This window comes from Gopherus flavomarginatus, chromosome 25, assembly GCF_025201925.1.
Source record: "Gopherus flavomarginatus isolate rGopFla2 chromosome 25, rGopFla2.mat.asm, whole genome shotgun sequence".
In the NCBI taxonomy this organism is placed as follows: Eukaryota; Metazoa; Chordata; order Testudines; family Testudinidae; genus Gopherus; species Gopherus flavomarginatus.
Window position 1 is genome coordinate 205,400 of NC_066641.1, and position 14,989 is coordinate 220,388.

Here is a 14,989-nt window from a genome sequence, read left to right on the forward strand (position 1 = left end):
CCCAACTTGCACGTGTCCATGGACAATGGTGGGGTAGTGGTGGCATCACCCCCCATAATTGCATGCTGTTCACGGTAAAAGCAGCATGTATGGGGGTGTGACCCAGAAAGCCCATTCGCCTCCCTAGCTTTTTGACATGCTTGCTTGAGCTCCTTGATTTTTACATGACACTGCTCTGTGTCCCTGGAGTAGTCTCTTTCCGACATGGCCCTGGAGACTTTAGCATACATATACCTCTACCCAGTAAAATGCAACCCAATATAACATGAATTTGGATATAACGCAGTAAAGTAGGGCTCCGCGGATTGGTGGGTGGGGTTGGGGGGCTGCACATTCTGGTGGATCAAAGCAAGTTCAATATAACGCGGTTTCACCTATAACACAGTAAGATTTTTTGGCTCCCGAGGTCAGCGTTAGACGTGTATTGGTGTTTCTTTTTTTGGAACGTAGTTCTCCCATAACAGATTCGTCTCCCCAACGTGTGATGAGATCCAGTACCTCCCGTTCAGACCATGCTGGAGCTCATCTGTGAATCCAGGACTGAGTGGTCCCTCATGATGATGGACTCTGCATGGTCGCCTGTGATGGTGGACTGTCCTGATGGTCACCTGTGCTGATGAGCTCACCACAGTGGCCAAACAGGAAATGAAATTCAAAAGTTCCCGGGGCTTTTACTGCCTATCTGGCAAGTGCATCAGAGTTGAGAGTGTTGTCCAGAGTGGTCACAAGGAAGCATTCTGGGATAGCTCCCGGATGCCAATAATGTCAAATTGTGTCCACAGTACCTCTAATCCAGAACTGCAGTCTCAATTTTAGCACTACTCTACTTGCTGAGGTGGACTACAGAAACCAGATTAAAGAGCCCTTTCAATTGAAAAAAAAAAAAAAAAAGATTTGGGCATGTGGATGGAATCAGTTTTATTTTGAATTAACTCGGCTAATTCTGAAAAAACCGTGTACTGTAGACCAGCCCTAAGGCTATGTCTACACTTCAAACACTGGAAGTATTTTTCTGACAACCCAATCCAACCCTGTCTACACTGGGGCTCACCTTAACTACTTCTCTGTGGAGTAGATTTTTCACACCCCTGAGAGATGTGGCTATGTCAACATAGCTTTTCATTGTAGATCAGCCTCTAGCCGGCTTTTAGACATGAAAAGCAGTGGAGTCCAGCCTTTTCCTTGATATTGATGGTTGACGATTACAGCTTTCCTACCTGTTAGACACATCGTATGACAGACGTCAGGCCTTTCCTTTGCAAATTAGAGAAGTGGGGAACTCAGTGACCCTTACAGGTTAAGTGGGTAAAAAGTTATACAACTTGTCTCCTCGAGTAGTTTTCCTTTTAATAGAAATTAACTTTGAAGCTACGCAAAATAAGATCTATCTGAAATACAAAAAATTTAAATCTATACTGGGCCAATATTCTCTTATACTCTTTCTTACACACATTCTCCCACCCCAACCTTTGGAGGACGATTTTCTACCAGAACTCCTTACGCTACATGTGAGTTCATATATCTCTGGCTCTTTTGCCATGTATGTTGGTGGAAAGGGGTTTCCTATATGGGAATGTTTGCATCATGGGGAAAAACACCTCTCTTGTCACACTTTTTAATCTTTCAAAGTAGGAGGTGGTAGAGGAGAAGTGATGTAAATACATAAAATGAGAAAACTAGGGTCTAATCTACACTAAAGACATTTACTGGTGTAACTATATTGCTCAGGGGTGTGAAAAATACACACTGGTGAGAAATGTAGTTACACAACCCTCCTCCCCTGTGAAATAACACTACATCAGCAGGAGAGCTTTGCCTGCCGACATAGCCACCGCCGCTTGTGGGGGATGGACTAATAAAGTCCTAGGGAAGAGATTTCTCCCATTGGTGGAGAGCATCTGTAACAGCAGTGCTACAGCAGCACCAACATCAGCTTTATTCTGTAGCCAGAGAGTCAGACACAAAACCTTAGAATCAGGACTCAACATGTGAGTATCCAGAAATCTGAAATTGGAGCTTGACACATCCTCATTGGTTACCATCACTTCTACAGCCTGAAAGTCCTTGTTACCTACTCAGGCAGCCAGTTTGGGATCTACGGAGAAGGACTGTCCTATGAAGCACTCTCTCTTTGGATCCAAACGGTGAAGAATGATTGTTCTCAATCTAACCCTGGTATCTTCTGGAACGGTAATGAGACACACTGAACTAGGAAGTGGAGCTGGACAAAATTTCTTTGGGCCCTAAGGTTTTCCCACACTCACTGCTTTCACAGGTTCTCTCACTTGTGTGGATTTTCTGATGCCTAATAAGGTTCCAGCTGCAACTGAAGGTTTTCCCACACTCACTGCATTCAAAGGGGCTCTCCCCTGTGTGGAATCTCTGATGCCTAACAAGGTGCGAGCTGCGATTGAAGGTTTTCCCACACTCATTGCATTCATAGGGGCTCTCCCACGTGTGGACTGTCTGATGTCTAATAAGGTGCGAGCTGAAACTGAAGGTTTTCCCACACTCACTGCATTCATAGGGTCTCTCTCCTGTGTGGACTGTCTGATGTCTAATAAGGTGCGAGCTGCGACTGAAGGTTTTCCCACACTCACTGCATTCATAGGGCCTCTCCCCTGTGTGGACTGTCTGATGTCTAATAAGATGCGAGCTGCGACTGAAGGTTTTCCCACACTCAAGGCATTCAAAGGGCGTCTTCCCCATGTGGATTCTCTGATGTGCAGAAAGGGCTGAGCTCTCAGTGAAGTATTTCCCACACTCATTGCATTTACAGGGCCACTCCCCTGTGTGGATTTTTTGATGGGCAATAAGGTTTGAGTGGCAATAGAAGGTTTTCCCACACTCATGGCATTTATAGGGCCGCTCCCCTGTGTGGATTCTTTGATGGGCAATAAGGTGTGAGCTGCGAGTGAAGGTTTTCCCACACTCACTGCATTCATAGGGCCTCTCCCCTGTGTGGATTCTCTGATGATCACAAAGGGCTGATCTTCGAGTGAAGCATTTTCCACATTCATGGCATTTATAGGGCCGCTCCCCTGTGTGGATTCTCTGATGAACAGAAAGGGTTGATCTTCGAGTGAAGTTTTTCCCACACTCACTGCATGTATTTTCCCTCTTTCCTATGAGGATTTCCTGCTGTGTTGTGGTTTCCTTGATGCTCTTCTGAGTTCCCTGACAGGAAATAAATTTACCCATTTTCTCTCCTGGCTGGTTTCCCTGCTCTCTTTCTGGTGTGTGCTGAGTCTCGCATGATTTTCCCTGCTCTTGACTCTTCAACACTTTTCTTTTTGATCTTTGCGATAATTCGCTGTGTTTATCCACTTGCTCAACATTTTCCTGCTGAGAATTCTGCTCCTCTTTCTCACATACTATTGCATCACCTGCTGTGATAGAGACAGAAACCTCAGACAGGGATAGAAAAGGGATGACCAAACCAAAACAAGTGCTGGAGGAAGGTCAAATAAAAATCAAGAACTCAACACCTCCAAACTCTTCCCCCAAATAGGAGAGAGGAGGGGATCAATTCAGCCTTCTCATCCCATTCAAATTTGCAAGGGGAATGGAGGAAGCTACTGCCTGGTGTCTGCTAGGATCTACAGGAAGCCATGAACTATATTTACCCTGAGGATATGACTCCTGCTAGGGACAATAATAAACTGAGAGACATCCCAAGGGCTTGTACGGCATTCCAGATGTTTCCTTCAGGCACTTACAGATTCTGAGTTGGTTTAATGTTTCCTCACCTGTGCAGGGAATTCTCAGGATCTCTCTTTCCTCTGAACCCTGGAGGTCTAGGACCCATGACTTTTCCCCTTGTTCCAGCTGGGAGATCACATCAGGTTGGGAAACTGGAAACCCTGCTCAGATAAAAGAAAACAAAAGGAGTTCAGTGGATTTCTTAAGACTTGGTCATAAAAAACATTCTATTAATTTATCTTCAGTGCTTAGTGTGACTTAGTGTGCCTGGGGCAGTCCTCACTGAAAATGCCAAGGTCAGGGCAGGTTGAAAAAGGGAGAGCAGACGCTCCCAAAACTGGTGGTTAACACTGAAGTTAAACTCACTGACCAGAAACAAACTGTGTTTCTGATCACCCACACGGGTTATTGAGAAGCTGAAAAAAGAAATCACACTGCCCCCTTTATTGCATTGCACTTCTCTGACTCCCAGTCAGCACCTAGGTCTGGTACAGTGAGAGGTTATTTAAAAACTCTGCGCACATATACAAAATGTTCTTTTGACCCCAAAGGGTCAGCCACATTACCAAGTCAGCATGGGTTTGGATCTTACTGAAAATACCATGATGCCAGACAATACTTTAGCATCTAAACTAAAAGTTTAGATAAGAAAGAGAAAGAAAACCAGAAAGAGAAAGAAAGTTGTTAAATGGGAAGACAGTCAGAAACATTCAGAAATCTATATATCAGGTTCTTAGCAGCATTTCTAAGCTGCCGGCTTGAAAGTCTGTTTGGAACACAGCCACAGCTTGGATGGGTCATTCAGTCCTTTGTTCAAGGCTTCAGTTTGCATAGGTGCTGACTTTTGGTTTTGCCAGTGGGTGCCCCATCCTGGCTCCACCCCCTTCTCCAAAGCCCTGCCCCCACTGTACTTCTTCCTACCCCATCCCCCTAGATTCTCCTGAATGCTGCCTCCTTACCGACCCCCTGCCCTAAATGCCTCCTACCTACCGCTCACTCCTTTCCACTCCCTCCTGCCTTAAGGGCGAGGGTTCTTGTGCTGGAGGAGTGTTCTGCCAGTTTTGAGGGGAGACTATTTTCAGCATATTTATACACTTTCAGTGTACTCATTGAAAGTGTGTCTATAACTGGTATCTCCCCTTCCTGATGTTTCCCAGTTCTTGTTCTCTACCTGGGTCCCATTTCCCATCTCTCTCTCTTTCTGCTCCTCACCTCCTGGTGCCTTTGTTTAGTGCCCGCTCCCACCCACGCACTCAAAGCAGTTCTATCTTCCCCCAAGCCCCACCCACTGTGGCCAGCCCAGAAGCTGCCCACCCTGAGCCAGAGAGAGAAATTGAATTCAACAGCCCAGCATAGACATGGTCCATTTATTCATCCTGCTTTATGGCTGCTGTGTTACTCCAGCTCCTCTCAGTCCCGAAGGCTGCAGCCCACCCCCACTTCGAAGCTCACTCGCTGACTCCCTCACCCACTCTGCAACTTTTGTGGGCAGGGAGCCCCACTAGGATCACGGCCAAAGGTGCGGAGGGAGGGGTTGCTTCCTCCCCTGGGCTGCAGCAGCCCAGCACCCCAAAGCCAGAAAAGCTCAGGCGTCCCAAGGTGAAGCAGGGCAGTGTCTCCTGACTTGAAGCTCATACACAGGGGTGAATGCAGCAAAAGGAATGCAGCTCCCAGGGAAGAGGAGATGGGGGGGTGGATGGATCCAGGGGAAGGAAGTCAATCTTTCCTGACGCAGATGCTGATCGGCGCGGGGAGGGATAAACTTCCTCTCAGGGAGGAAAAGCCCCTCAGCCAAGCTTGATCTGGGCAGGAGAGGGGGAAGACAGTTTTGAGGGGAGCAAGCGTTACTTTCCCAGGCATGAGAGCTGGCCATGGAGAAGAGCCCACAGGGAGGATATGGCTACAAGCACTGGTGGTGTGCTAGCCCCTCTTGTCCCCCCACACATGGGGGAATGGATGCAGAGCCCTGGGACCTGGGTCAGAACCGTAGGGGTTGAGAGCTCCCAGAGCCCACATGGGAAGAGTCTGGGCACAGGCAGGGTCCAGGCTGGGAAGGGGGGCTGCTCATTTGCACCTGGGGCTAGGGCTGCAGTGAAGCCCCTCTCACCTTTGACCATGGCTCGGTGCACCCAACTGGCTGGCTGGCTGGAGCACAGGGAGGGTGCAAGCAGCTGGCCTCAGGCCAAGTTCACTCATCAGACACCAGGGCAAACTTTTCTTAAAGGAGCAATGTCTTCTGGTTTGTCCCCCTGCCCAGCACTAAGGAGGCCCCCGGTGGTTTCTGCTGGCTGGAGGGGAGTACAGGTCCTGGGGGAGACACCAGGGTGGGCTGAGAATGGCTGGCTCAGTCCTTGAGAAACTCCCCCCCAGCCCGTACTGCCCCCATCAGCCCCCTGAGGCAAGCCGAGAAGCTGCCCAGCCGTCTCCCTCCAGCCCTCTGCCGAGACGCTGCCCACCCCATCCCCAGCCCAGAAGCTGCCAAGCCCTGAAAATTAAAAGGACTCACACATGCCTGCAGTTGAGCTGGGAACTACAGCAGCTGCAGGGAAAACAGCTGATAGGCAGGCATTGGCACCAAACCGCTGATTGGCCACAGCCAGCCAAAGAGCTGCTGAGGGCTGCTGAGCATGCTAAATAGCTGATTGGCGTTGCCAACAGCTGAGCTCCCCGGTGGGTGCACAGCACCCACAGAGTCGGGGCCTATGTCGGTTTGTAGAGAAGTGGCTCCAGAGGTAGGAAGAGGGATTCAAGACAAAATGCAGATGATGCAGCTGCCTTTTATATTCCTTTTGCCATGTGGCTTGTACTTCCTGTGTCCCAAACACAAGCTTCACAGCACAGGGCATGGAAAAGCCTTGGAGTTCTCAGTACACAGGCATATCCCTGCATGTTTTGCTGACTCAATAGGTATATCCCCTTGATCCTTTCCATGGATTCATTGTACAGCTGATGATCCTGGATGGGCCATCAAACAGGGTAGGCAATGCTGATGCCAATATGTCTGGGGTGGCACCCAGAAACACAGTCCGGAATACAGATATACCCTATGTATCTACATCTCACACTACAAAGGTGATACAAACAAACAAAGGCCTTGGCTACACTAGCGCTTTACAGCGCTACAACTTTCTCGCTCAGGGGTGTGAAAAAACACACCCCTGAGCGCAGCAAGTTACAGCGCTGCAAAGTGCCAGTGTAAACAGAGCCCCAGTGCTGGGAGCGTGGCTCCCAGCGCTGCAAGCTAATCCTCATGGGGAGGTGGAGTACCTGCAGCGCTGGGAGAGCTCTCTCCCCGCGCTGGTGCTGCGATCGCACTCGCACTTCAAAGCCCTGCCACGGGAGCACTCCTGCGGCAGCGCTTTGGAGTTTCAAGTGTAGCCAAGCCCAAAATGATCATACTTGGAAAATTATAACATTTTCCCTGACACCTAACATGGCATATCTAGCACAATTCATTGCAATTTTATCATAGTGGTAAGTAATAATAATATAAAGTGTCTCACAATTCCAGACAGTGTCACACTTAGTAAACCAGTGAATTCCCAGAACCAGCTGCCCAGGTCCTTGAAGATGCAGAACACTCTGCTTAGGAGGGACTTAAATAGCCACATATCTGCTGGGAACACACACAGACAGGCCCTGTGTCAGTCTGTAATCCTATGTTCACTCTTCTGGAAAATTATGATCAATTCTGTACACAGTACTGTTTGTAAAGTATCACTTGAAATTGCATAATCTACTGAATATTATCCTCCTGTTAAAATGTGTAACAACACTGCATGTAAAGTTATGAGATTTTCCTGTATGATATTACAAAAAGTTACAGTTCTGGGGAACACCCACAGACCAGTTCCTTAGGGACAACAAGGCAAACAGCTGGTCAAACAGCCATTCTCCTGCACGGGGAAAGTGTGAAGAAGACATTTACATTCTATCACATGAAACTCATATCTACAACAAACAGCCTGGCACCATCACTCAGCTGAGAACTGAAGCTGTTTCTAACAGAAAGGACTGAATTATAAAAAGAGGTGAGGAAAGTCTCTCTCCCCTCTTTCCCTCTGCCTATGACAAATCCTGAAGAACTGAACTTGGGCAGCAGGGGCAGGTTAGGGGGAGTCCTGGCTGAAAGGAAAGACAGCCTGTCTCAGCACATGGTGAGAGAAACATTTGCTTTGAATCTCTTTTAGCTTGTTAACTTGGACGTTGGTTTGTGTTTTCTCTTGCATTTTTTTTGTAAACAATTCTGACTTTTATGCCTCATTACCCAGTCACTGAAAAGATTTTTTTTCCAGCAGTTAATTTTGTTTTATTGTTTTACCTAACCAGTGTGTCTGGATTCAAGTGTGTTGGAAACTCCATTTGGGATAACAAGGCTGGTGCAGTCATTTTCCACTGATGAAATGACAGATTTCATATGAGCTTGCATTGTTCAGTAGTGTGCTGGACAGGACAAGATGCACATTTCTGGGGGAAGTCTAGGACCGGAGAATTTTCTGGGGTTCTCAGGTGCGGTACTGTAATTCGGGAGTCACTGACTAGTAGCACCCAATACAGTGAAACTAGGAGCAAGTTTTACATGCTGGACACTGTGTGTTAACTGCCCAGGAGCGGCTGCTCTCACAGTAGAGCAGTGTAAAAGGCACCTCAGCCAGGGGAACCAAGGGGACACAGCTGTCCAACAGTCCAGACTGCATTGTAGTTAATGTCACAGACACTCAATTTCAAAGAGGCTCCTAAAACACAGAAAGTAAATCCATGTCCCAGAAATCCAAGACTCCAGAGAGAGGGCAAGTCTCCCTGGCTCTGCTTCTTGCTGACAGAGGTCCAGAGACAATGAGAGAGTCCTGGGAAAGCTGGGAACAGTAACCACGGGCTGGTGGGGCTCAGTAGAGAAAGGGAACAGGAAGGGCAGGGATATTACTGAATGTAGGATCTCAGCAGTACTAGATGTCAGGATAGCACATAGTGCAGCCCATTGGAAAACCATCTCAATTATACATATAAAATGATGGGGTCTAAATTATCTGTTTCCACTGAAGAGAGATCTTGGAGTCACTGTGGATAGTTCTCTGAAAACATTCACTCAGCGTTCAGTGGCTGTCAAAAAGCAAACAAAAAGTTGGGAATCATTAAGAAAGGGATAGATAATAAAAGACAGAAAATATCATATTGTCTCTCTATGAATCCATGGTACGCCCACATCTTGAATACTGCATGCAGATGTAGTCTCCACATCTCAAAGAAGATATATTGGAATTGGAAAAGGTTCAGAAAAGGACAAAAAGATGATTAGGGGTATGGAACAACTTCTGTATGAGGTGAGATTAAAAAGACTGGGACTTCTCAGCTTGGAAAAGAGAAAGGGGGGATATGAGAGAGGTCTATAAAATCATGACTGGCATGGAGAAAGTGAATAAGTGTTATTTACTCCTTATAACACAAGGACTAGGAATCACCAAATGAAATTAATAGGAAACAGGTTTAGAACAAACAAAAGGAAGTATTTCTTCACACAACGCACAGTCAACCTGTGGGACTACTTGCCTGAGGAGGTTGTGAGGGCTAGGAATATAAACAGGGTTTAAAAGAGAACTGGAAAAATTCATGTAGGTTAACTCCATTAATAGCTATTAGCCAGGACGGGTAGGGAATGGTGTCCTTAGCCTCTGTTGGTCAGAGGGGGGTGATGGATGGCAGGAGAGAGATCACTTGGTGATTGCCTGTTGGGTTCACTCACTCCAGGGCACCTGGAGTTGGCCACTGTCAGTGGACAGGATACTGGGGCAGACAGACCTTTGCTCTGACCTAGTACGGACATTCTTATGTTCTTACGTTATGCTGGACCTAAGCCCCAATTTTACTTGGGCAAACACGACATATTTGACACTGTGTAATACTGATCCTGTGCGCTGTTCCAAAAGTGTTCTGCAGCAGGGAAGGGTCTCTGTTAGTGTGTGTGTCGCTGGCATATTGCAGTGATGCAGAAACAGGGCAGAATAGATATGGCATTGGGGGGTGGCATGAACCATCTCTCTTCATTTCCCCTTCCAAAAACAGAGGGGATGGGAATTCTTACCCAGCGAGGTCACATTCTCATAGTTCTCCTGCATGACGTCTCTGTAGAGGGCTCTCTGAGTGGGGTCCAGCAGAGCCCACTCTTCCCTGGTGAAATACACAGCCACCTCCTCGAAGGTCACCAGCCCCTGAAAGAGCAAGAGTCCAACACTCAGTACCTACTGTACCACTCACACTTTCAATCAAATGGAAGCCCTGGTGGATGACAGTCAGAGTCCCACCCCCAGCCCAATCAGAGAATCCTGGAAACACGGGTGAGGGGATGAACAAAGAGCCCCTTGTCTCTCCCAGCAAATCCATCACATACCTACTAGCCACAGACTGATACAGGAGACGAAGCCCCTAGCAAGGTTCAGGGAGAGCTCCCTGGTAGGAAGCCCAACCCTCCTCATTGTGAGGAGCTGGATATGAAGGGAGGGGAATCTCCCCTACATCTGACTGGTGGGTGCCCCCTTCATATCTCTCAGCAGCCAGTGGTGAGTCGGGTCAGGCTCCAGCACCGGGAGACTGGTCAGTTTTCCTAGCCCCATGTAGGTGGGTTATTTTCTGTTCCAGAATTGAGGGCATTTCAACCTCCTAATCTCATGAGTCTGTTCCTAGAGTCTATGCCATTTATTAAACTCCTCCCAGCAGGTTTTCCACAACCTGTCCCCCTCCCTTCCCCATCCTGTGCATTTCCTGCCCCGCTCCAACCTCCAAACCAGACTATGCAAACCTTCCCATCTCTGCTGTATTTGCTGTTCCTCTCCCTCCAGCAGGAACCCACCAGCAACCCCCCAGTAATCCCTACCTGAGCTGGCTCCACTGCAGCCATTTCTCTCCTATGTCCCATGAGAGGATGGAATGAGCTGGAGCGAAACATGGACCTCATTCTGCAAGCCTGGCAGGGCGAGAAGGGCAATTGTGGAGGTTTCAGAACAGGTTTTAGTTAGTTTCACATCACGATTCCCCCAGGCCCTTTCCCTGCAGACAGACATCCTAGATTCTGCCATCCTGGGAAAATGCTTGATCTCTTTATTATAGTGTAATCCTGGTCCCTCCTGCCAGGCTAAGCCCAGAGAGATATTTTTAACCTCTCTTCTCCGTCCCTCCATCCCATAACAAAACCCTGGTCTACACTGAAGGTGGAGGCTGATCTAAGATACGCAACTTCAGCTATGAGAATAGCGTAGCTGAAGTCGGTTTCCTTAGATCGACTTACTGCAGCATCCGACTGCTGCTGCTAACCCATCGAGTCCGCATTCGCCCCTTGAGGCAGTGGAGTACTGGAGTTGATGGGAGAGCACCACCTGCCGAGCCGGTGGTAGGCTAGACCTGCCCTTTGTCTCTGAACACAAGCCTAGAAAAGAGCAGAACCAAAGGAGTTACTCTGGGGGATTCCCTCGGACACTGAGCCCAGGGCAGTCACACCCCAGCAGGGGGAATATCGAGCGAGGAACTGGCTTTTCCTCTGATCCTTTTCTTGTTCACTGGAAGTCTCCCCACCGACTCATTTCTCCCACTGCCCCTTTCAGTCTCTCCTTCCACTGTCCTCTCTCCCTGCCCCTCTGGCTGGGAAAGTTCCATTCCAGGGGGCTTTGCTCTTCCATGGCTGGATTTTCTCCTGGCAATTGCTAATGGGAGGAGAGGCTGTTTGTGTAGAGTCACTTTCTTGCTAGTCCCCAGCACTTTCTCAGAGGTCTTTCAGTTAACCTGGAGTCTATGGTAGAATTTGTATTAACAGGGCCCAGGTCTGCCCCAAGGGGCTGGTACAAGCTGGAGAAAGTCATCATCTGGGCCAGGCAGAGAAGAAGCTTTAATTAAAGTCACTTCTCAGCACAGAACCCCCGCTGGGGGAGCAGCAGCTGCTAAGCCTGGTCTCCCAGATCACAATGGAGGCTGCAGCGTCTGACCCAGGAAGCTGAACCCCAATATCCTGAGCAGAGAGGGACAGAGCGTTTGAGCACCTTCCCTCCTTTAGCTCTCTGGAGAGAGCAGCTAATGAGAGCCCCTCCTCACAGGGAGAATTGCTGATCTCATTTGCCCCACCGTCTATCTGGAGTCACTCCTTGTCTTTCCATACAGTGACTCTGGATTATCATGGTCTCAATGAAACCAGATTTCAGAAAGAATGAGTCCAGAATGCTGTGGAAGAGACCATTGTGTGGCAGTGCTGACCCCCTTCCCACCTCCCTCACCCCCTAGATCTAGGACAAGGACTTGGAGGGGTGGGGGAGGGGCACGAATTTTCCCAGTGGAACCAGAAGTTCCTGCAGTTTTCAAAAGGGGAGAAAAAAAAATCTGTGATTTCACCTCACAGTGTTTGATAAGTGGCTAGAAAGTTATCACAGTGTCTGGGCCTGGCTGGCGAATGCTGGGCAGTGCTTGCAGCCAGGATTCTGGCACAAGCTGATGAGATAGAAGGAACATGGTTAGTAGCAGCTCCCAGAGCCTCCATCCAGGGGCCCCCAAACATCCCCAGTACCCAGACCCCCCAACCAGGGTTCCACCAGATATTCCCTGGGACCCAACCACCAGAATCCCTGGCCAGAGACCCCAGATACCCTTCAGAGCCCCACCAGCCAGAGAACCCCCACCAGATCTTCACTGCCAGGCTAGGAATCCCAAAGGTTTCCCCCTACCAAGAGCCCCCACCAGCCAGGGACCTCCCCAAGGGGACCCCAATTGGGAACTCACTGCCTGCCTGGGATTTCCCCACTGCCTGCCTAGGACCCCCGCCTGCCCTTCAGCAGAAAGAGAAGATATGTCCATGCCCTGTCACTAGCAAATAATGGTCACCATGGATCCATCCCAAGGTGGCTACATTTTAGCAATGTGGGAAGCAGCTCCTCACAGAGGCCATTTGTCATGGGGTTTGGGATACTTCTGGACCCACGCTGCACTCAGAGTGACCTCCTCATCCTGTGACAGCTGGAGAAAAGAAAAGGGTCCAGCCAACTCTCCTGTTACCAGCTGGGAACCACTGATCCCCAAATAGGGAGAGGCTTCTGGCTTTGATGTGTATTAAATATGTGGCTGGTCTCTTTCTTTGGCAAACATTTTAACAAAGATAAAGGGGGGAAGAAATGATTCTCCAAGGAGAGGGGAAAGATGATCACTAGGCAATTTAACCCTCTGCAACATCCAGGATGGAGAATGATTCAGGGCAACAGGTTCACTGGAAGGAAGAAGTTGCTGGGATTTAGAAACACAGGGAACAGTCCCAAACCCGAGAGGATTTTTTATTGATATTTGATAATGACATAGAAAGAGGGAAATCCTGAGCTCTGAGATCAATGTGCAGAAATGAAAGAGAAAGGGTGGAAATCTGAGCCATTTTGGATCCACTTTTGCCAATTATAGAGAGAAAAGTGTAAAATCGGAGGGATTTTATATCGGTTGTTGGTATGAGGTAAAATCTGAGTGTATGTCACATCAATATTTGATAAATGAATAGAGCAGAAATGGGCAACATTTGCAAACATTTTATATCCATGTTCAAGAATCTGAGGAAAGGTGTAAATCTGAGATTTTCTTTGTATTTTATCATTAGAGAGACAGGGGAAAAAATCTCAAGGCATATTCAATTAGAAATAGACAACTAGAGAGAAGTAGGGCAAACGTTTAGGATATTTTATATCAGTCTTTGAGATTTGCAGAGAAAACGTGTCACAAGGTAAGCAATTGATAACATGAGAGAAAAATACCAAGATCTGAGGGGATTTTATGTTGCTATTAAATAACTAGAGGGAAAGGGGGACTGTTTGACTGGATTTTATGAGACTATCCAAAACATAAACAGAAAGTGATGGTTCCCCACTGCCACCATTCACATGGGCAGCAAGGAGCCCTTTGAGGAGCTGATTTAAGAGGGCAAGGGGGGGCGAGCTGGAGCTGGAAGGCTCCCTGGACAAAGGAAGGGAGCAGCAGCAGGTGATGGGCAAGTGACTGGCAACTGAGGGCTGGGGGAAACTGTTGGTAGTTTGGGGTCAGTGGGTGGGTTTGGGAAACGGGTCTGGGCAGTCTCCATGGGGGACACATGCTCTTCGCGTCCCCGCCCTGGCAGGGAATGGGCATCTCATCCCAGCCCCACGCCAGGGACAACCATGTACTGGGGAATGACCCAGGCAACAATTTCCCACCTAAACAAGAACAAATCACTGCAAATAAAATGGGTGGGAAAAACTGCCATATCGGAGAGATTTTAAATGGACCCTTGAGAAGTATGGAGAGAGCAGGGCACTATCGGGGGAGATTAGAGAACAGATCATTGGCGGGGAATCTCCTTGGATTTCATAGCCACGTACAATAACGAGAGAAGGGGGGAAAAAGCTTGACAAGACTTTGTGTGTGGGAGGAAGTGGCACAAACAAGGAAGGATTCAGTGAACTTACCCCCCCATGGGGATTTCCTGGCTGCACAGAAATAGTTCAAATTTCCCGCCCCAATGACCTTCCCCCCTGTGCAACCCCGACTCACCCCCTCCGCCCCACAGCTCAACTCCCCCTCCCCCCAGTCCCGATTTTGCCATTTACCCCCCCCCCACCCTGCCTCCAGGTCCTTGACCCCCCCCCCCACCGACCAGTCAATTTCCTCCCCCTGCTCAGCCCCCGGCCACCCCCGCTGCTCCCATCGCCCCTCCCAGCCCCTGTCACTAGCGCCCAGCGGAACGTTCCGGATGATACGGGCAGAGGGAAGGGCAGCGGCTTCAGCAGCTGTTACTGAGCATGCGCACTGCCCGGGGAGCAGCACATTGTTACGGCGAGCGATTTAATACACCGCCCCGCCCCCCGCCGGGCCCCAGGCTCCGCCCCGCTCCCCCCACCGGGCCCCAGGCTCCGCCCCGCCATCCCAGCGGGGCCGGGGCGGATCCTGGTGCAGCTCCTGGGGCCGAGGCAGCTCCGAGGCTTCTCCCAGGCTCCCCGGGGCAGAGTCACTTTCCTGCCCCCCCGCGGGGTCTCTCACTCACCGGGGGCTCCGGGCCCGGGCTGCCCAGGGGGCGGGGCCCAGCTGGAGGAAGCCCCCCCCGCCGGCCGGGCCCCCTTACAGACCCAGGGAGCAGCAGCGGCTCAGCCCGAGCCCGGCTCACACGGAGGCGGCAGCAGTGGCTTTGCTTACCTGAGCTGGAGAGGGCGGAAGCGGCCCCGGGGCAGGCTGGGAGATGTAGTTCGGGTTGCGTTTCCCGGCTCTGGGCATGCGCAGATCGGGGGGCGGGGCGGAGTGTGATCAG

General features: G+C 49.5%; 1 protein-coding gene across 1 annotated transcript; it reads right to left on the minus strand.

Moving 5' to 3' along the window:
• Positions 1-1,682: 1,682 nt before the first annotated feature.
• Positions 1,683-14,736, minus strand: LOC127040645 (zinc finger protein 501-like). Its single transcript, XM_050935086.1, has 5 exons — positions 14,729-14,736; positions 10,571-10,660; positions 9,782-9,908; positions 3,750-3,863; positions 1,683-3,389 (listed from the first exon to the last, which is right to left on the minus strand). The coding sequence occupies exons 2-5, from the start codon at positions 10,649-10,651 to the stop codon at positions 2,209-2,211; spliced, it is 1,503 nt and encodes a 500-aa protein (XP_050791043.1). The 5' UTR covers positions 10,652-10,660; positions 14,729-14,736; the 3' UTR covers positions 1,683-2,208.
• Between the last annotated feature and the right edge of the window lie 253 nt (positions 14,737-14,989).

Coding starts and splice junctions, on each gene's coding strand:
- LOC127040645 (XM_050935086.1), bottom strand. CDS start 10,651: ATGAGGTCCATGTTTCGCTCCAGCTCATTCCATCCTCTCATGGGACAT. Junction 9,909..10,570: donor CTGCAGTGGAGCCAGCTCAG/GTAGGGATTACT, acceptor TTGCTCTTTCAG/GGGCTGGTGACCTTCGAGGA. Junction 3,864..9,781: donor TGAGAATGTGACCTCGCTGG/GTAAGAATTCCC, acceptor TTATCTGAGCAG/GGTTTCCAGTTTCCCAACCT.